General features: G+C 38.8%; 1 protein-coding gene across 1 annotated transcript in view; it reads left to right on the top strand.

Moving 5' to 3' along the window:
• The first annotated feature begins 913 nt into the window (after positions 1-913).
• The window catches only part of LOC129922278 (uncharacterized), a 55,559-nt gene continuing 32,833 nt past the window's right edge, over positions 914-23,639 (top strand). The window contains exons 1-3 of the mRNA XM_056007571.1: positions 914-969; positions 1,816-1,896; positions 2,017-2,182. Coding sequence (XP_055863546.1) covers positions 1,873-1,896; positions 2,017-2,182 — 190 coding nt within the window. The 5' untranslated portion in view covers positions 914-969; positions 1,816-1,872. The remainder of the gene's footprint in view (positions 970-1,815; positions 1,897-2,016; positions 2,183-23,639) is intronic.

The raw sequence follows: 23,639 nt of genomic DNA, 5'->3' as shown, positions 1-23,639 counted from the left end.
TTTCTAATCTTTCTCAATTGAGCCATTTATTGAATAAGACAGCTCCTCTGTTACTGGTGGATTCTTAAGATGATCCATCTGTATAATTGACCCACTAGTTATTGGTTTATTAGATTTGTAGAAAAATATTCACCATTTTCTTGAGATCTTTCTGATTGTGATAAGATGTTTTGGTTATGTTTTCAATACTGTCTCTTACAGCAGAAAGAGAGCTTAGGTCCCAGGGGAGAGAGTCATTGCACTGTCTAACTGATTCATAAATTATATTTTATAAGTGGTGTTTCTTTGAGATTCTTGTATGAAATGAGGTCTTTTCAGTTAGTTTGAGTGCCAGACTTGTGGGTTTAAGTTTTGAGTTGTTTGTTTGGAGTTAGGTTTTTGTTTTACTTTTTTACTTTGACAATTTTCTGTAGAATTGACTGCTGTAGCACTGTGTTCTAGAGTGATGTAGCTGGTATATTTCTTTTTCAAAATGTAATTTGCTTATGGAAGCTCACAGCCTGCTAGGTGGTTGGTGTTAGCCTTCCCTGGTTGTCCAAGAAGTCTACATCTGAGTTGCCAGTTACACTGATGTGATTTGGTATCCACTGCATCTAGCATGATGTAGCTGGTACATTTCTATTTCAAAATGTTGTGACTTGGTATCCACTGCATCTACCGTGATGTAGCTGGTATTTTTCTATTTCAAAATGTTGTGACTTGGTATTCACTGCATCTAACGTGATGTAGCTGGTACATTTCTATTTCAAAATGTTGTGACTTGGTATCCATTGCATCTAGCATGATGTAGCTGGTACATTTCTATTTCAAAATGTTGTGATTTGCTCCCAATTAATATTTCCATTTTATATCTTTTTCAATTTCACTTTTTTTTTTAGTTGACTTTAAAGACTGTCATTTTAATCATACTGCCATGTAAGATCTATAAATTTGTTGAACCATGGATTGGGCAATCATAAATCTATAAAGGTTAGTATGAGTGAAAGCATAAATGAGTTTGAATATAACTATATCAAACAGATTAAAAAAGTAAAAGTTCTCCTTTCAGACCTTGTGGTCTATAGGGCAGATGATGTTAAGGTCATCTGTATCTGTGGCCTATGATTTATGAGGGTGTCATGTGGCCAGCACAACGACCAATCACCTTTACTTTTCCCCAACCAATGTCAGGTACCCATTAGAGCTGGGTGGACTCAGAGGCGCCCAAACATCCAGAAATTAGAAATCCCAGTTTTCACCAGGATTCATAGCTGGGACCCCCAGCATGGAAGCCAAGAGCTTTACCACTCAGCCACCACGCCTCCATCAAATTGATTAGGCTAAAAGTAGTCCTATAGTTCTTTGAGTGAAAAGAACACAAGAAAACAGTGTTTAATGAATAAAAAATGGAAGAAGAAACTTTTTTTTTTCCACTAAAGTAAATCAAAGTAAAGTTCCCCTTTCAGACCTTACAATCTATGGGGCTGAGGATGTAAAGGTCATCTGTTTCTGTGGCCCATGGTTAATGAGGTTGTCAGCACAGCAACCACCCGCCTTTACCTTCCCATCACATCAGGTACCTTTAGGTTGGTAGACATAGTCATGTGATCAGGGCACGGCACACATATTGTTGGTAAAAATCTGGTTTCTATGCACAGTCAACACACGCTTTTAGGCACTTACCATGGATAAGTCGAGCAAAGAAAGATATAGTCAGGAAATTACAGAAATAAATAATATTGATCCTTACACTTTGAAAGCAAGCCATCATAATAAAGAAAATGATTTGCTGCCCTCCTTGTGTTATCCAGATCTCTTCTTTGAAAATGTCTACAGGCTTACAAGAGTTTAGCAGCTTACAACCAGTTCCTAGATGGTTGGGTTCAAGATATTATGGCTTTTAAACCACTAGCAAAGGTAAGTAATAAATATTGTTATATTATACTAAATATCTTGATATTCATTGTATTTGCATGTATATGAGATCAATGTCTTGATATGAGCAGGTATTTTTAATTTTTTTTTTCTTTTCATTAGGTTCTTCACTCTCAGTGGTTAGCAGAAAAGGTACTGCAGCCCTGGATAAGTCGAGATGGTATTATTCTATCAGCCCACTGTTCTTGTACAGTTGGACTTGGAGAGTCCTGCACTCATGTGGCAGCCACTTTATTTATGCTGGAAGCCAACACCAGACTAAAAGAGAGTAAGTTAGATACAGGTTGTCATCTTACTGGATAAATCCATCAGAGCTTAAAAAAGTTTTGCCAACTAAGGTTTCTGAGATTGACTTCACCTCATCAAAAACAAAAAGTTAAATTTGATTCTCTTGTGAACAACATCACTTCTAAAAATAAAAATGTAAAGGCTATTAAATCTAAAGAAACTATAAAGCTTAGTCTAAATATTTTTAATTCATTTATTGAAAGTAATGTGACAACACCTTGAGGTGTTATTCCAATCAGATATTTTACTATGTTGTGCTTATAGGATGGTTGCCTGGTCGTGCGGTTTGCGCGCTGGACTGTCGTTCGGATTTATCGACGGTCGAGGGTTAAACCCTACCCGCTCCCATCCCCCGTCGTCCTGCGGGAGGTTTGGACTAGGAAGTAAACTATCTTCAACTCTGAAGGAACATCCGAAACATGTAAAACATTTTACAAATATTTTTTTACAGGAAGAATAGGTTTGTGCCTGTGCTTTAATGCTGCTAGGTCTTTCAATGAAAATTTCAAAACAGTCATTTATAACTGTCACCTTCCTGCCATAAGTACTAATAATTTCTTTGGGCCTGAGACTCTCCTTATTGGGCCAGAAAATCAAATCTCGTTGAAGACTGGTAATTTGAATTTTGGGATACCTCTAAGTCCAACCAGATTTAAATGGTATTTGACATTAGTTGGGGAAAAGTAAGGTGGTTGGTCATTGTGCTGGACAAGACATCCTCGTTAACCTAGTCCACAGAAACAGGTGACCTTTACATCATCTGCCTTATAGATCGTAAGGTCTTTAAAGTTAACTTGTTTATTAAAAAAAACATTTTATTTCTAGATCAATACCTGTTCTATGTAACTGTTTGAATAACAATGGATGCCAAGAACTAGTTGTTTTTTTTTATAAAGTATCTTAGTTATTAATTCAAATCAAGATGTCTGCCTGGTCATGCATTTTGCGCAATGGACTGTTCAGACTTACCGATGGTTCCGGGTTTAAACCCTGCCCATTCCCATCCCCTAAGGAAATCCTTTCTAAAAAGTTAAATCTAAATCTAATCTAGATTGAAAGATTCTAGTCAATCTAGCTAGAGCTTGAGAGTCGAGTACTATGTCACATGCTATGTGTGGGGATCTAGTATGTATGTTTAGAGCATACTATTATGTAGAATCTATTTATATTGACTCAAGCTCTATACTAGATCTAGACCAATTACAGACTATTTATAATACTATCACGATCTAGATGCATGTTTATAATCTAGACTTGTATTAATTATTAGATCTAGCTCTAGATTCTAGATACAGTTTTAAGTCTTAGATCTAGACCATGAAAAAACCTTCTAGATACGAATCTTGATTAGATTTCTAACTTACAACTTGTATTTGACCTACATGTTACTTTATTGTTGTTTTTTTAAATTACTATTTAGATCAGTAGATCTACTAAATGTAGCCTGAGAAGATTTACCTATAAATCCTATAAGTTAAGATATATAATCTAAATCTGTAGCATTTACTTTTGACTTTAGCCATAGGAGTAAGTGATACACTATTGTTGGAGCATAGTGATATGAAATCTAGTCTTTATACTAGAATATAGTATAAATAACTAGCATTCCAGACTAACATAGGTGGACATAGGTTTCACCAGTCACATGAGGAAGCACTAAACCCCAGTGTAAAGCCCTCAGCCATGATGGACAAACTATTTATTGTATCATCTAGTTAATATAGATCTATCTACTTTATCTTATTATAATTAAATCCACTAAATTGTACTGTAAAATGTTTTACATTTTGGAAGTTCCTTCGTAGTCCAAACCTCCCCAGGACAACAGCCAAGTCTTTTCGAAGTAATCTCTTTTTGAAGTAATCTCTTTATCCCTAGAGCCTTGCCAAGTTCTAGGCCTAGGTCATCTAGGAATGCTAAAAAATCTCATTCCTTTCTTGTTTATTGACGTATATGAGGTTTTTTTTTAGCACCCTTTTATGCAGCAGTAGCTAGGCATTTTGTTTAAATTAATGCACTAAAAAGGTCAAAGTAGAGATTGTGTTTTGGAAACTTAAACCCGATTGTATTAGATCTAGATTTACTATAGTCAGTATAGCCAGAGTAAGGCTACTAATGTAAACTTACAAACAAAAAGGCGGATCAGCTTAGTACGCAGAAACTGTCGCATCATATGTCTACCAACCCAAAGGGTGGAATGACCTAAAGATCTGAAATCCAAAATCCCAGCCGTTACTGGGATTCGTACCGGAGACCTTTTAAAACATTATCATTAATCATGGCTAGATTTGAAAGAAAAATTATTTTGTTAATTATTTACCTCCATATTCATGAATTATTTATAATCTGGATTAATAGGGCTGGCTCAGTCCTTTTGCTATTAGTATTAGTAAGGGTCTTACCAGCATTCTGAGCATTGCACAGTCTGTCTCCATACTCATTATCATACTGTCTGATCTTAGACAGTTTTCTCACATACTGTCACTGAGTATCAGTATATTTATATTGAGTATAAGTATAATGTCTGTAGTCTAGTCTGATTGAAGTTTGAAGGCATCACTCAGAATCACTGTAAGTTAGACGTAAGTCTAGTCTAGAATTCAATTAAAAAACGTATTCTTAGAATATTATAGGTAGTCCACAACATCAGTGGCCACAACCGTGGCCCAGTAATTTGGGTAAAACTTCCCATCGAAAACCCCTAGTTATTAGACTGTCATGGTGGATCTTAGTTTACTAAGTAGACCTAGACTAATCAGTGATCTTTTTGAAAAGAGACGATTAAAGAATTATTTGGAAAGGGATCAATCATGTAAAGAAAATCGTTGAGAGGTGTAATTGTTTATTATTTAATTTTTCGCGTCAACGACAGCTGATTTTATTTATTTATTTTTATTTGTACGTATTAAATACTAAAATAAGATATATAAATTAAATTATATGCGCTGTCTACGTATAATTAGGATTAAGGTCTCATTAAATAACAATTTTATTAGAAGAAGAAAAGAAAAACTTTATGCTACTTATAAAAAGGACTTGAATAAAACGAAAAATTAAGTTATGGCGTTATGTCGACTAGATCTAAATCATATATATATATAGTTCGTCCATCGTGGTTCGATGATGACCACTTTGTCATCCAGGGGACTGAGGGCTTTGCACTGGGGTTTTATGTCTCCCCATGTGGCTGGAGAGACCTATGTGAGCCCGGAATGTTCGGCCGCACACTGGGCAGGTTATTCCAGCTGGAGCTAGTGTCGTGGGCCTTGCTTTTCTTTTCTGGCGTTTTTCTTCTGCCAGCATTGTTCTTTTTTCCTCAGCAACCTGTGCGCCAGTTTTCACAGCGCGACGCCATGATGCTCTGTCATGTGCCTCTGTCTCCTAGGTGCCTGGGTCTATGCTGAACGCCTTCAGAGAAGCTTTGAGGGTGTCCCTGAAGCACTTTCTTTGACCACCTTGCGAGCGCTTTCCTTCGCTTAGTTGGCCATACAAGAGATCTAAATCATATATCATATAGTTTGTCCATCGTTGTTCCATGATGACCACTTTTGTCATCCAGGTGTCTGGGGGCGTTGCACTGGGGTTTTGTGCTTCCTCGTGTGGCTGTTGAAACCTATGTTAGCCCGGAATATTAACCTGCACACTGGGCAGGTTATTCCAGATGGACTTAATTTTTTTTTAGTGGAGTAAAGTAGTGCCATTAGAGAATGAAATGGGTTGCCTGAATAAGCAAGAAAACCAACGAATTAGCAGAGTTTAAGTCACTTATTAACACGCATGACTAGAATGGCACATTAAACACGTTGGACGTAGATCTTCTTCTTCGTTCTCATTATGTTGGAATGTTCAGATGAGTAGACCAATAGGCCCTACATGAGATGAACTGCGCAGTGGTTTCCAAATCAGGGAGCTCTCCATATAGTTTCCTTTCTATTGGGGTGATTTGGGGCCAATGACTTATACTGGCCTCTTGGTAAAGAGAGCAGTTTTGGAGGACGTGGTCTGCATTCTCTGGTGATACTCCACATGGGCAGATTTCACTGGTTCCAATTTTGAGCTTTCGGACGTAGATCTAATTATCTTCTTTTTTGAAGTAACCTCTCTTTTATAGAATAATATAAGACAAACGCTAATTTATTTATTTTGTCATTTTTGTCATCATTCGTTTTATAAAAAATAAACGGGATATAAAATTATTTATAGTTTTTTGAAAGTCAATTGCAACAATAACAATAGCTTTGCACATTTCATAAGATCTCATAGATCTAATTTTACGTATTTAAATGTAATATCAATATATTGACACCTTTTCAGACCTTGCGATTTATGGGATATAAATGATCTAAAAGTAATCTGCTTCTATGGCTGATAGCTAATTAACGAGGATGTCATGTGGCCAGCACAACAACCAACTTTACCCATCTACTTCGGGTTTTACTTATCTTATATAATGCAGACCTTACTTCAAAAAAAGAGATGATTACCTCATACGTCCTACGCGTCATGCATTTAGTCATGATTGTTAACCAATGACTTAAATTCTACCAAGTCACTGGTTTTTCTGGCTGGCTCAGGCAACCCATTCAATGCTCTAATAGAACTAGGGAAGAATGATAATTTGAAACCTAAGAATAGATGTAATTAAGTCTTTTTTTTTTATAAAGGGATGAATCATATATATTTAAAAAAAAAACGAGATTCAATCGCTTATTTTTGCCCGTGAAGCGTGCTACGAAACATCCCAAGTATATGCACATTACTGCTTATTGTCGAATGGCTACAATGGGCAGCGCATATGAACGCAACACATTCTCAAGGATGACAAAAATACAAGAGAAATTAAGGGGGATACTAGAGGTTGATCACAGAAAGCCCTAGGGAAGATGATCCAGTTAGTAACTAGAGCCAGCTAAAAACGTTACCACGTGACGTGTCAGCCTAACCCAATAGAGACTGGTGTGAGGAGAACAAGGAAGAAATTCAAGAACTGCTAAAGAAAAAGCACAACTGCTATTGTTCTGTTCTTGCAAACAATAATGGCAGTGCAGCCAGATCTCTCTATAAAGCTTCTTGTAACACTCCGCAGTCAAAGGTCCGGGCATAGAAGTAAATGGTGGCTTAAAGTTGAACTGTCCGGGTTTATGCTAACACTGGTGACACACGCTCTTTCCACGAGTCGCTTCTATGTGCCTATAGCTCTCATCTTACCAGACTGTAACCATACTACGTCGCCGCTAAAATCTTCCGATGATTCCACTCTTTTAACTAGCAAGACGGATACACAAAATTGCTGGACAGAACACTATGGCTTGCTATTTGGTGACAAATGGTTTTTATCGAAGGGATCCGTGGTAAATATTCCAAAAAAAAAAAGCTATAGGAGAGGAGCTCAATGATTCACCATTTGAGAAACTTGAAACTGCAATTCTCATATACAAAAGGAGTGACAAGTCTAACTGCTCCAACTATAGAGGCATCACACTTCAATCAGTAGCATGAAAGCTCTTTGCATGAGTTTTGCTTGACCGCCTAACCCATTTTTTTAGTGGAGAACCAATGTGACTTTAGAGCCGGTATATTTGGATATTTGTTTTGCGACAGTTACAAGAAAATGCAGAGAGCGGAACTTAAATATATATGCTGCCTTTGTGGATCTCACCAAGGCTTTCGACACGGTTAGTTGCGATGGCTTATAATCTTCTGCTATAATAGCAAATGGTGATTTTCACGATAAACTGAACAATAACCAGAGGCGTAGCTAGGGTGGGGCCACATGTCGGTGGCCCCTAAATGAGTGGGTTTGTTTTTTTTTACACTAAATATCAAATATTACTCAAAATGCAGGGGCCACCAAAGAAGTAACTCCAGGGCCCCCAAAGAACGGCAGATTCCCAGCTACGCCACTGACACTAACAATGAATTCACTGTTGCTAACAAAAGAATAAGAAAAGAAACGGAGGCAAAATTGAGCCTTGAGATTTGTAAAATGTTTGTTTGTTAAATGTTTGTTTGTAAAATGTTTGTTTCTAAAATGTTTGTTTCTAAAATGTTTGTTTCTAAAAATGTTTCTAAAATGTTTGTTTGTAAAATGCTTGTTTGTAAAATGCTTGTTTGTAAAATGTTTGTTTGTAATATGTTTGTTTGTAAAATGTTTGTTTGTAAAATGACTGTAAAGTGTTTATTTGTAAAATGTTTGTTTCTAAATTGTCTGTAAAATGTTTGTTTGTAAAATGTTTGTTTGTAAAATGTTTGTTTGTAAAATGACTGTAAAATGTTTATTTGTAAAATGTTTGTTTGTATATGTTTGTTTGTAAAATGTTTGTTTGTAAAATGACTGTAAAGTGTTTATTTGTAAAATGTTTGTTTCTAAATTGTCTGTAAAATGTTTGTTTGTAAAATTTTTGTTTGTAAAATGTTTGTTTGTAAAATGTTTGTTTGTAAAATGTTTGTTTGTAAATTGTTTTACTTGTTTTGGATGTTGAAGATGATTTACTTCCTAGTCCAAACATCCCGCAGGGCGACGGGGGATGGCAGCGGGCAGGGTTTGAACCGAGGAACATCGAGACGACCGAACGCACATACCGCACCACCAGGCAACCCTCCTTGTAACCATTTATAACAAACGAATATTCACACTTGAGTAGAGTTACCCTACTAAAAATATTACTAAATTCAGACAATTCAGGAGAACATCTATGACACAAGGTGAGAATACAGAGAAACACAAAACCCAGAAACAAAGACATAGACACATTTCTTATTTCATATGCTAGGACAAATTCGTACAAGTGCTCCTTCTTTTCGGTGCTTTTAGTGCATGTATTGGGTTGTCTAAATTAGCTAGGAAAACCAACAACTTAAAGGAATTTTTAGTCTTTGATTAACATACTTGGCTATTTAGGCGTAATTATATTTCTTAATGAAGTAACGTCAGTAATTTATAAGATAAGTAAAAAAAATTGAGTTATAATTTTAACAATAGCTCAATGCGTGACAGTTGATCTTCGTATCAAATCTCCTTTAATACACTAGTCAGTTGCCATTTTTACGAAGCGTATATCAACTTACTCTGTCTGTCAGTCTGTCTGTCTGGATAAAATTTTGTGCCCCTTGTTTCTCCAGCATCCATTCTCGGAACAAGTTGAAACTTTGCACGATTATTCTTTGGCAAAGACAAGACACGAATCAGTAAAAAAAAAACAACATAATCCGATTAGTCTATTAATTACTTGTCAATAATTATTTTGTTTGAAACTAACAAGAGAAATTAATTCCATCAGTAGTCACAGATACGGCTAAATATGCAGAATTTCGTCCCCTTAGATTATTGAACATGTTATTTCTACCTCGCCCGTTCTCGAATCAAGTTGAAAATTGAAACCATTATTTATTGTAGCTAATAAAAAATAAATCAAAAACAAAATTAAACAATTAGTCATTTGAATATAGGTAATTAATTATTTTGTTTGATATCGCATAAGGAAAATAATTTTTACATTAACGAGAGATATGCTTGCAAGGTGGAATTCTTTCCCTTAGATAAGGTTTGTATTTCATAATTGGATTTAAAAAAAAAAAAGACTTTCTCCCTTATCTTATCTTATATAATACAGACGTTACTTCAAAAAAAGAAGATGATTACGTCCTACGCGTCATGCATTTAGTCATGCATATTAACCAATGACTTAAATTCTGCCAAGTCACAGGTTTTCCTGGCTAGCTCAGGCAACCCATTCCATGCTCTAATAGCATTAGGGAAGAAGGAGTGTTTGTACAAATTTGTCCTAGCATATGGGACGAAGAATGTGCCTTTATCTTTGTGTCTTTCAGAGTATTTTATTAAATTTGGTTTTTGTATTTGAAGATTATGGTTCAGTGTTTTATGTATGATTGCTACTTTACTTTTGAGCCTTCTGTCCTCTCTAATAGACTTATTTAGTGCTATCAAGGGACGAGCTTCGAAAATTCAACTCTACAGTGCTACAGTGTGTAAAAACAAATCATATAGGCCTAACCTTTCAATAAAACAACCGTATCAATGCTGCCTTAGTTTTTATACACCGGAGACACCAAAGATAGCCGCATATAGTTGTATCGCCTTTTTATGGAAATGTCCAATGACAGACGTAAACAATGAGAAGAAGACAAAAAACAAAAGCACTGCACGTGTGTGAGTGATTCTCTTATTATTGTGTTTCGTGTTTAAACAATACGTTTTTCCTTTCAGATCTTGCGATCTATGGGGCGAATGTCATCTGTCTCTAACATGAGTATGGTGTCATGTGGCCAGCACAAGATCTATGGGGCAGATGTCATCTGTCTCTAACATGAGCATGGTGTCATGTGGCCAGCACAAGATCTATGGGGCAGATGTCATCTGTCTCTAACATGAGTATGGTGTCATGTGGCCAGCACAAGATCTATGGGGCAGATGTCATCTGTCTCTAACATGAGCATGGTGTCATGTGGCCAGCACAAGATCTATGGGGCGGATGATGTTAATGTCATTTGTCTCTAACTTGAGCAGGGTGTCATGTGGCCAGCACAAGATCTATGGGGCGGATGTCTTCTGTCTCTAACATGAGTATGGTGTCATGTGGCCAGCACAAGATCTATGGGGCGGATGATGTTAATGTCATTTGTCTCTAACATGAGTATGGTGTCATGTGGCCAGCACAAGATCTATGGGGCGGATGATGTTAATGTCATTTGTCTCTAACTTGAGCATGGTGTCATGTGGCCAGCACAAGAGCTATGGGGCGGATGTCATCTGTCTCTAACATGAGCAGGGTGTCATGTGGCCAGCACAAGATCTATGGGGCGGATGTCATCTGTCTCTAACTTGAGCAGGGTGTCATGTGGCCAGCACAAGATCTATGGGGCGGATGTCATCTGTCTCTAACTTGAGCATGGTGTCAAGTGGCCAGCACAAGATCTATGGGGCGGATGTCATATGTCTCTAACTTGAGCAGGGTGTCATGTGGCCAGCACAAAATCTATGGGGCGGATGTCATCTGTCTTTAACTTGAGCAGGGTGTCGTGTGGCCAGCACAAGATCTATGGGGCGGATGTCATCTGTCTCTAACATGAGCATGGTGTCATGTGGCCAGAACAAGATCTATAGGGCCGATGATGTTAATGTCATCTGTCTCTAACTTGAGCAGGGTGTCATGTTGCCAGCACAAGATCTATGGGGCGGATGATGTTAATGTCATCTGTCTCTAACATGAGCATGGTGTCATGTGGCCAGCACAAGATCTATGGGGCAGATGATGTTAATGTCATCTGTCTCTAACATGAGCATGGTGTCATGTGGCCAGCACAAGATCTATGGGGCGGATGTCATCTGTCTTTAACTTGAGCAGGGTGTCATGTGGCCAGCACAAGATCTATGGGGCGGATGATGTTAATGTCATCTGTCTCTAACATGAGCATGGTGTCATGTGGCCAGCACAAGATCTATGGGGCGGATGATGTTAATGTCATCTGTCTCTAACTTGAGCAGGGTGTCATGTGGCCAGCACAAGATCTATGGGGCGGATGTCATCTGTCTCTAACTTGAGCAGGGTGTCATGTGGCCAGCACAAGATCTATGGGGCGGATGTCATCTGTCTCTAACTTGAGCAGGGTGTCATGTGGCCAGCACAAGATCTATGGGGCGGATCTCATCTGTCTCTAACTTGAGCAGGGTGTCATGTGGCCAGCACAAGATCTATGGGGCGGATGTCATCTGTCTCTAACATGAGCAGGGTGTCATGTGGCCAGCACAAGATCTATGGGGCGGATGATGTTAATGTCATCTGTCTCTAACTTGATCATGGTGTCAAGTGGCCAGCACAAGATCTATGGGGCGGATGATGTTAATGTCATCTGTCTCTAACATGAGCATTGTGTCATGTGGCCAGCACAAGATCTATAGGGCAGATGATGTTAATGTCATCTGTCTCTAACATGAGCATGGTGTCATGTGGCCAGCACAAGATCTATGGGGCGGATGATGTTAATGTCATCTGTCTCTAACATGAGCATGGTGTCATGTGGCCAGCACAAAATCTATGGGGCGGATGATGTTAATGTCATCTGTCTCTAACATGAGCATGGTGTCATGTGGCCAGCACAAGATCTATGGGGCGGATGATGTTAATGTCATCTGTCTCTAACTTGAGCAGGGTGTCATGTGGCCAGCACAAGATCTATGGGGCGGATGTCATCTGTCTCTAACTTGAGCAGGGTGTCATGTGGCCAGCACAAGATCTATGGGGCGGATCTCATCTGTCTCTAACTTGAGCAGGGTGTCATGTGGCCAGCACAAGATCTATGGGGCGGATGTCATCTGTCTCTAACATGAGCAGGGTGTCATGTGGCCAGCACAAGATCTATGGGGCGGATGATGTTAATGTCATCTGTCTCTAACTTGAGCATGGTGTCAAGTGGCCAGCACAAGATCTATGGGGCGGATGATGTTAATGTCATCTGTCTCTAACATGAGCATTGTGTCATGTGGCCAGCACAAGATCTATAGGGCGGATGTCATCTGTCTCTAACATGAGCATGGTGTCATGTGGCCAGCACAAGATCTATGGGGCAGATGATGTTAATGTCATCTGTCTCTAACATGAGCATGGTGTCATGTGGCCAGCACAAGATCTATGGGGCAGATGATGTTAATGTCATCTGTCTCTAACATGAGCATGGTGTCATTTGGCAAGCACAAGATCTATGGGGCGGATGATGTTAATGTCATCTGTCTCTAACATGGTGTCAATGATAAACCGTTTTTACTTTCTCCAACTACAGTCAGGTACCCATTATAGTTGAATGGACAAACATCCTGAAACTGAAAATCTCTGTCTTCGCCGAGATTGGAACTCAGAACCACACGTTCGGAAGCCAGGCGCTTAATCACTCAGCCACCGCGCCCATCCAAACAATTTTGCTATTAATGTTTGTTTCTTAATATATGAATAAATGTGTCCTCAAAAAAAATAAATTGTTTTGAAATTAATATATTCCTAGCCATCGGTATAAATTATCAGATAATATCTGCTTGAAATACTTGTATTAGGATCTGTCGTCATTGAGAAGTACTAAGAAGTAGAACTGTTTTTTTTTAGTGTGTAATTCTTTCGTGCGTGAATGTTGTTTGTATTTGCATCTATATTATAGCTATTATTACAGTAGTTACGCTGAGGTGTTCAATTGTAGTTAAACTGAATTTCCATTTGATTGGATTAATAAACATTATCTTATCTTTAACTTTATCTATCCCTAAGTCTAAAGGACCGTCGTGGACGTCTTTCTCCATTCCTCTCTATCTTTTGCCTTAGTTAGAACTTCTTTCAATGGCAGGTCCGTCCATTCTCTTATGTTGTATCGTATCTTATCTTATCTTAAATAAAGTTTACATATCTAAACATAATTTAGAAAATCTTCTTTCATATTTCTCTATGCCCTTGACTGGCAAGTTTCAAGTACTCTGAGATCTGCCCACCTAGTATAGTCTCAAGATGACACCTACAGACGACTTCTCTGTTGCCTCCTGCGGAATGGACGATGACATCCCCCCCCCCCTTACAGCTACAGCAGCAGACAGCATAAGAAAGACGAACCCATCCAAGGCATTCTTATCTTCTTATCTTATATAATACAGACGTTACTTCAAAAAAAGAAGATGATTACGTCCTACGCGTTATGCATTTAGTCATGCATATTAACATGACATCCACTCCTGCTGTCACGCATGGCCGTTAAGTTGGTATGACTGTTGGATAAATGCGTTAGTTCAAATTTTTGTGACAGCATAGCGTTCGGTCTACCAATAAAAAGTTAGTATACCAATTTGCTGTGGAAAAAAAAGAAACTCTACATTATTCCAAGGTATAGGTTTGACATATGTCTACTAATTCATGCACAAATAAACTAAATCTAGATCTACATATCGAGGCATGGCGACCGGATGTTAAAGCGCTTGGCTACCTAAAAGTAGGTAAGATTATATCTTGGCAAAAGCAAACATAAACAAATCTATCTATCTATCTATCTATCTATCTATCTATCTATCTATCTATCTATCTATCTATCTATCTATCTATCTATCTATCTATCTATCTATCTATCTATCTATCTATCTATCTATCTATCCATCCATCCATCCCTCCGTCCGTCCGTCCGCCTGTCTGTCTGTCTATCTATCTATCTATCTATCTATCTATCTATCTATCTATCTATCTATCTATCTATCTATCTATCTATCTATCTATCTATCTATCTATCTATCTATCTATCTATCTATCTATCCCTCCATCCCTCCGTCTGTCCGTCTGCCTGTCTGTCTATCTATCTATCTATCTATCTATCTATCTATCTATCTATCTATCTATCTATCTATCTATCTATCTTTCTGTCTGTCTGTCTGTCTGTCTATTCCCGAAAATACACATCTACTAAAGTAATCTAGTTGTATATATTTATTTTGGCCTTGTTATATTTTTTGTCTGTACAAATATCCTAGACGTTACTGCTTACAAAGAGGAAATACAAAGGCGCCATTCTTGGAAAAACAAACTCAAAAATGGTTGCATTTGAATTGTGTTTTACGGGATACACATTTGAGACCAAACGAAAATCCACTGCCGAGGACAGATGTAGACGGCGAAAAGAAAATCTAAATCGAACACCGGTGGACAACGGTTAAGCTTACGCTAGATGTGGCAAAATATGTAGGTCACAGCTGGGGCTGCTTAGCCACGGGAAATACTGCATTCCCCACTAATCTTCGGACTCGAAGAGAAGCTTATAATTATATCTGAGTAAAAGCGCTATTATTAAAATGTAAAAAAAAAAATTAAAAAATTAAAATATCCATTTCAGTTACGTCGTTTCATCTTCTAAATAGAACTTTTCTATCTAAGCGACAAGATTGATTCACAACATTGGCGTATCTAGTGTTTGGGAGCCCTGGCAGCTCCTTCATTTTGACATTTGACATCATGATATGAGATAATGGGAAGCGTGGTCGAGAGGCCAAGTACGCTTGAACTTGGCTTGGCTTGGCTACCTAGAAGGGGGCTCGAGGTTCGACACCCGACTCGGGCAGAGTTGCGTGTACTGAGCGCCTAAAGGCAGCACGGAAAACCAACTCCTAGATACCCCCCTCCCCTCACTGGTCCACAAATGAGATTGGACCAAAAGCGTTAGGGTTTCATGCTATAAGCTTGAAAGTAGCGCTATATAAAAGCTATAATAATAATATTTAATCTAAAAACAAATTTCGGGCTCTCATTTTAAGGATCCCTCCAGTGGTGGGCCCTGGGGTGTTTAAAATGTGGACCTCCCCTTCCCCCACCCTAGCTACGCCACTGATTCACTAGGTTCTTTTGAATAAAACAATTTAATGCCTCTTCACCAACGCGATTCTATGGTCTACCTCCTTTTTACGGCAGAACGGACCAATTTCTTCCGACTAACAAACTATCATACTATTGATGTTTTTTTTTTGAGTGAACAAAAAAGGCCGGTAGAGGTCTCGCTAAACAGGAGGATGGTCTCTACCATTTATACATCCTTCTTTTACTGTTTCTTAATTTCATTTTCTTTAACATGTTTAATTACACATTTACCACACTAAAATTGACCCAGTCCTTTTTTAGATCCCTCCAGAAGATGCACAGTATGCGTCGCATGCAGCGTAGGTGGAAGCTATTTAATCTGTGTTCTTGACGCATGTAAGTTGCCCAGCTCTCACTGCCATAAAGAAGTGTGCTCAGAACGCAGGCATTGTAGACAAGGATTTTTGTTGCCGTGGTCAATTGGGTATTTTCCCACACACGCTTGGAGAGTTTTGCCATTGCTGCAGAAGCCTTCCTTATTCTTTTTGTCAGCTCAGTGTCTAAGTCTAGGTTGCTTGCTATTGTTGTTCTCAAGTATGTTAATTCCTGCACCACCGCAAGTGTATGATTTCCAATGTGTATCACTGGTATTTCTGCAACACCTTGTGCCAGGATTTCAGTCTTGGAGAGGCTGATTGTGAGGCCAAACTCTTGACAAGCAGCTGCCAGTGCATTCACAAGCCTCTGCAATCCTTCTTGTGAATGAGACATGAGTGCAGTATCGTCGGCGAACAGCAGTTCTCTAATCAAGATAAGCCGTCTCTTATATATATATATTAGTATTATGAGAATAGAGTAAGAAAGTATAAAGAGAATAGACAAAGAAAGTATAAGATAAGATAACTTACTACTATACAACAATGTAGATGCACAATATAGATGCACAATATAGATGCACAATATAGATGCAGAATATAGATGCACAATATAGATGCACGATATAGATGCACAATATAGATGCACAAAATATAGATGCACAATATAGATGCACGATATAGATGCACGATATAGATGCACGATATAGATGCACGATATAGATGCACAATATAGATTCACAATATAGATGCACAATATAGATGCACAATATAGATGCACAATATAGATGCACAATATAGATGCACAATATAGATGCACATACGAACGACATTCACACACGAAAAACACATACACATAACCAGCGCTTTATAAATAGACTTCTATGTACTTCTCGATGACGACAGAATGTTAATTTTCAATGTTGGTAATCCAGGGTCTATTATTACTGAATGTTTTAATTTTCTTCTTTGGTACAATCATGCTTTCACAGAACTGGATGTACGAATTAACAGTTGTGGTAAGTTCATCTGACTGGGCAGTTGTTTACAAACATGCCCCAATCTGTTTTGCTCCAGACAACTTTGTGGCTGTAAAACAGCGTCGTCAGACCATGACTGGATGGACCGTACTTCGGGTTTTGTTGTTTTTAAAACCGGTTTGTACGTTGGTGTAAGATGGATTGTGTGGTCCGACTCTCCAAGGGGAAATAACGATCGAGATGTGTAGGCCACTTCTATGTTGCTATAACACATGTCCAAGGTTTAATCGTGCCTTGTGGGACAATTAACATATTGACTATGTGTTGGCAAGTGTTGAGCTAACGAAAGATGATTGAAATCTCCCATAACTAGTAGGGAGGAACCATAGGAAGGGATTCTCGGAGAGGTACAGGGAACCCACCTCCTCCGGCCCGAGCCTCAAGGAGGCGACGATGGACGCCATCGAAGCTCTGACTGCTCCCTATCCGGACAATTTTAGTAGCAGAGTGCCTGGTGGGTGGACCAAGCCACCCTCCAGATCCTTGCGTTCAATCAAAAATGTCTTTATAGACATAGCGGAAAAAAAAATGCAAACAAAAAAAAAAAAAATGGAAACGAAGACACCACACTCCTCGCGGAATCGAAAGTAATCTAAACGGAAGTTGAACCCTTAAAGTGCTGAGTGGAGTCTACTGTCTACAAGCAGAGCCTGCCTTACATAATTGGAGGTAAAACGAATAGGGCGGCCCAATGCGAAGTGAATAATGTGGCCTCAATTGAAATAGAAAAGCAAAAAATGAATACCTAAAATATGCAATGAATAATAAACTTTCCTGTATCACCTGTATTCATATCAAAATCAACAAATAAGTTAAATTCACATAGCTCCTACGGCGCTATTGTCCTTCGTGGACGATCCATGAGACTAGAAATAACGTTTCCATTATGTCAACAGAGGGAAGACATAACGGTCTTCTAACATATGTCATCTAACAAGTACATCTAAATAGTTGTGACTAAACCTTGACTCGTAGTAGAGACTTACAATTAGAGATAGGGGAGAGGACGTAGAGTTCTGCTTGAGATTTAATTCACGTTTCGCGATTTTTTTTTTCTGAAAAAATTCTTTGAGTGTGACAAAGGATGGTCCAGCTACAAGATTGGGGGGGGGGGATATAGGTCGAGTGTAACCTGATCAAGAAAAGAAAACTGGCTCCTCTTTTACACTAAATTTGTTTAACAATGTGTGGTTGGGGGTGGGTAGTGATTCCACTTACCGCTTCCCCCTCTATTTCCATTAATCCACTAGTACTTACATTCTTCTATGGAGACAGTTTTTCTCTTCTACCGTACCGGTGGCTATTTTTACCTTTTCTTCTTCCGTACCTTTCAACACGCGCCGACACGTAGGCCTACTATCGTAGTTTTCACGGCAGAACTAGGTGTGATGTAATCACCTTTCCCTGTTCGGAGCTTCGCCAGCGCCGGCTCCGTATTACATCAGTTACTGTTAGGATCACCGGCAGGCTCGTAAAGGGGAAGGGCAAGGTACGGTGAGTTATCTTGGTCAATACTGATCTCGTCGTTCACTTTCTTTGTTAGATCACCGACATACAGTTCAACTGAGGTCTAAGTCTAAAATGTGACGTAACATAAACGATGTCCCGATCAAATCTCTCTAGTTTGGATCCTATATCGTCGGCCAGCTTCAAAAGCAGTTGTGTATGACTAATTCACTCTGCTTGTCACACTCATAAATAAAATAAATTATAGCTTTTGTATAGCGCTACTTTCATGCTTATAGCGTGCTCAGCTATGGTCCAATCTCATTTGTGGACCAGTGGGAGGAGGGGACAACTGGGAGAAATTTTCCGTGCTGGCTTTTAGGCGCTCAGTAACCACAACTCTGCTCGCGTCGGGTGTCGAACCTCGCACGCTTCTCACAGTGTCTCCCCCCCCCTCCCCTATTTGGTCCAGAGAAGTAGTAACACTCATACTATTTCATCTTGCTGCTCTTTCATCTCATTGAAGAGATTTAATAAAATCATTGATTTTTTTATCGGCCCAGTCTCTACTTGGAGCTATCACAAAGTTACAAACTCCGATGCCATTGTAACATTTGCCGAATCTTCCCTTCCATGCCACAATCCAATCATGACTTTCTCAACTTTGTTGTAGATATTGCTTATTTTTATATTGTTCACTGTTTTACATTCAATAGTTTTATTATTATTATTATTATTTCTCTTTATTCCATTACGGTTTGTGTGTGTGTCAGGCCTACCCGTGTATCTAATTAACCCTGTGCATCAAGCAGTCATTTAACATTAGCCAATTTGTTTGCTAACTATTGGTAATTAATTATTTTGTTTGGAATCGAAAAAGTGAAAGAAATTGTACTTGAATGGTGTGGTGGTGTAAATATTTGTTCTTATTATATATTAAAATATACATATATATTATATAAAAACAACGAAGATTAAATTACGCTATGACTACAACATGTCAAGCTTAAAGTTGAGGGTTATATATTTGATGTTAATATTTTTTCTATTATTTTTTTCGCCTTTGTAGATCTATGCTATTACTTTTATTACATAATTTATATATAGTTTTTAGTTATTGCTTAAAGTACAAAAGCTTGTTTGCAAAACAGCAACAGAAAAAAGTTGGCAAGTAATTCAAGGGAGATAGTCTAAAAATCAAAATGGCGTATTTCCAATGACAATATATGGTAATAAGAAATAAAACTTAAAAATATATATTTTAAAAACTATTTATCTCCGAAGAAATCAAATTACATATTTGTATTCATGGGCGCCCGCAAGGGGGTGAACTGGATTTTGAGTATCGAAATTTTAGCCATTTGTTCGCGCCATCAAATCAATTAACTTCTAGTAGCAACTGAACAAGTAGTGCTTCCAACTTCCACTGGTTAATGTAGTAGTGATTAGCCTAGGCGTATGGAAAGGATGGCCAACCATGTAATTGCGCGCCTCTGAATTCTGAGTAGCCACGTTTTAGCCAATTTAAAAATTTTTTTTTATAATGAAATGCATCTTCCAGAACTGTTTTTTTTTTTTTTTGGTTTATTACGTAGATGTAGATTTAGTCAAAATCCGGGGTGGGGGTGGGGCGGGTTGAAGTGCATCACAATGTACCCCTCAGGGTGCCCATGTATTATAGATTCAAGAGTTTAATAAATTAATGTTTAGGAAAACTTTTCGCATCGGATCGTCTTCTAAGTCTAAATCATGCGCCTGTCTCACAGGTGGCTGTAGCAATGCTGAAGGCTTTCAGAGAAGCTTTGAGGGTGTCCCTAAAGCATTTGCTTTGTCCACCTTGTGAGCGCTTTCCTTCCCTTAATTGGCCATACAGGAGTCGTTTAGGGATGCGGCGGTCTTCCACTCTGCAGATGGGTGCTGCCCATCGAAGCCTGAACTGCATCAAGATTGTGTGGGTGCTTTGCAGGCCGCTTTTCGAAGGACTTCAGTATTGGCTATTTTTTCTTGCCATTTAACATTACGTATTTTTATTAGATAGTTCATGTGGAAGTGGTTCAGTTTTCTTTTTGCATGTTTTTTATAGACACACTTGAGACCAAATCAAAATCCGCGACAAAGGACAGACGTAGACGACGAAAAGAAAATCTTAATCGATCACCGGCGGACAATATTTTTGCCTGCTCTGGATTTGGCAAAATATGTAGGCTACAGCTGGGGCTGAGTAGCCACGGGAAATATTGCATTCTTCATTAATCTTCGGACTCGAACACAAGCCTTATGATTATTATGTAGGTCTGTGATCTTATATATGTAGCATTATTTAAATCAGTCCCCCTCCCCATTGTACTGCTGATTCCTTGCTTTACTTAAGTCTGTAATGACAATTGAAGTAATTACCTTGTGTTCCTTATGTTTCTTGTTTCTTGTGTTCCTCGTGTTCCTTCTCTCTATCTGTTAGTTTCTGCAGACTTCTACTTATAAGAAAAGAGTCCTTGTAATCACAACAAATTTCCACAAGGATCAATAAAGCAGTCTAGTCTTAGTTGTAATTCATATGTTGCATATATTGGGCCATAACAATACAGGGCCAGGTAGGCAGTACTGGCTAGTCCACGATATGTAGTCTTGACTTGTAATGGACCACCCTACACTCATACACACACATGTTATTTTATAATGAAATGCGACATCCTTTTGGTGCATTCTTTGTCATGTATTTAGCTGAATATTGGTCAGTGTTTATCACATTGACAACTTTATAAGAAAAAATTGTTATTTAACGAAAGGGATATAATGGACACAAATATTCACCAATATTCTGGCACTGTAGTTCCAATGAGCTGAAGATTAAATGTCTCGCTATACAAGGAAACAGATTGTTTACTAGCCTGCATCCTTGACCTTAAATCGGACTACTCTGGACTTGCTAGGAACATGTTCCAAATCTTGACATTTCCTGTTTTTACTGTATGCAGGCAGACCTTTTTCAATGACGTCCAGTCTTGACTTGTCCAATAAAAGCTGGCTACATTCTGAAACTGCAAGATGGAGAGCAGTCCAACCTAAGTAATCACTATTGAGACAAGTTAGAATCAGTGGCGTGCCAAATGTGGGGAGAGAAGAGCATCCGCCTCTGGTGCCGGGGCGTCCGGAGGAATTCGCTACCCGTCGCCTCAGCGTGGCCCTCCGGTGGATACGTCTAGTGGGTGGATACTAGATAGGCTAAGTACGAGTAGCAAACCAGGCCCGGCCGGGCTTCCTTGGGTGAGCTTTTGTTTTTTTTTTTTCTCTCACTCGAGGTTGGGATGGAAAGAACGCCCGGAACCCAGTCCAAAAAGTCCGCCACGCCGTTCCACAAAGGGGTCGTCATCAGACCCGTGGCTGGAGTGGCGGTCCCTGCACGGAACAGTGGCGGTTACAGTATAGGAATATGAGACAAGCTCCCCGCAGTTAGCGCTGCTCTCGGCCACTTATAGCGAGTGGACCCAGGACCGGGGACGGTGCGCTGTGTACACGGCACGGCCCGGTTTTCCCATTCAGTCAACCAATATGGCCGCCTACCGTTGGGTGCCCTCAGACAGGACAGGGGTGAAGAGCCCCATGTCCAGGCCTGGTGGTTGGATAAAAGCCTTTCTAACCATCAACGGGATAATGGCGCCTTCGGACTTCATTGAAGGTGCCGGGGCGTAAGGGGGTGGCGCCAAAACATTACAAAACATATATTTCACTAATTCAGATAAGCTAGCATGAATAATTGTATTAATCATTTCACTGATTTGTATCCGCTTTGTTAATTTTCAACCCCAGCCGAATGCAAAGTAAGCAAGTAAGTCAGACACTTAACTTTTTAAGCAGCATGGCTAAATGTACATGTATTTCTAGGACTGTGACTGTTACTACAGATAGTTCATTAGCTAGCTTCATTTTCATTATTTGTAAGTTATGTATTTCTCACATGACTATGCAAATATGAATGACGTACACTATTTTAAGGTTGGGGGGGGGGTCGCTGACAGCACGAGCCACTCCGGTTTGCTGGCATCCTTGGTACGCCTTTAGATATAATCCTAATATAAAAATAATTGTTAACTTATTAACGAAAGAGACTCACTATCTTAGTCGGAACTGAATGTCCATGTTAGTGATAAAGTGCCCAATCCATGTCATCTTTAGAATCCCAACAAGAAGAAAATTAATGAGAAGTACAGTATTTCACGTAGGCACGCAGTCCCAGCTGCGACCTACATATTTTTCCATAGTCAGCGCAGGCATAACTATTGTCCGATGGTGGTCGATTTAGGTTCCAGAGAGCGAAAAAGAGAGAGAGATAGAAGGACAGAGAGGGAGCGGGTCGTTAAACTTCATTGTTACAGATAAACTAATTCACTTGCTGAAAAGTACGTTAGGGTGATCATTAACATGTAGGCCATTTATTCAAATAATTTTTAAAAAGAAGTGGGTTCCGGCCATAATGAACAATATTAACTAATAAAACCTTGGAACAAAGCAACGGGTGTAGCCGGTGTGAACTGCTAGCATGATATATATTTAATATTTTTGTTTTTTTTGCCTGAAATGAATTGGGGTCTATTATGTTTGCCTACAATGGCTTAAGTATTTGATGAAACATCAATGAAAAATAAAGATAAAATTTAAAAAATAGCAAGGTTACAAAGACAGTCTGTGGAAAACAAACTGAAAATCGGCCCCCGACTTTGTCAAACCAGGCAAGTAACAAAGGCAGGGTTCAATATTATCAGAATGAAATTTTATCAAAGACAAATGACAGAGAAGAATGGAGAAAAAGGGTTAACAGATCTTGTGTGGTGCCCCATCGGTCCAGCAGACCAAAGGATAGGTGAAAGTGAATGTGAAATTATATACGAACCTGGCCTAACTGATGTCTTATAATAAATATTTAATTGATCGATTTATTTGGGGGCTAGAACAACAAAGATATATTCACGATTGAAGCCGCAGCGGTTTAATGTACCAAATAAGAAGTCAGAAAACCAAGAAGTATAATGTGTGTAATTCTGTACATTAGTCACAAGACAAGAGTTGAATGTTCTTTTTTTAAATGCATTAAATTTGCAAATTTTATATTGCAAAAACTTTTATATATCAACAGACTGTAATTGAGAGAACATATTGGAAGAATGTCTATTATTGTTGTAATTTTCTCTGTTTTCATCTGTCATATCTCAAGTACTGACGGTCAGTGTCATCTATTAATATAAACACTATTC

This window comes from Biomphalaria glabrata, chromosome 13 (assembly GCF_947242115.1).
Source record: "Biomphalaria glabrata chromosome 13, xgBioGlab47.1, whole genome shotgun sequence".
NCBI lineage: Eukaryota > Metazoa > Mollusca > Gastropoda > Planorbidae > Biomphalaria > Biomphalaria glabrata.
The sequence above is the reverse complement of the archived record's forward strand: the minus strand, read 5'-3'. Positions and strand labels throughout refer to the sequence as shown.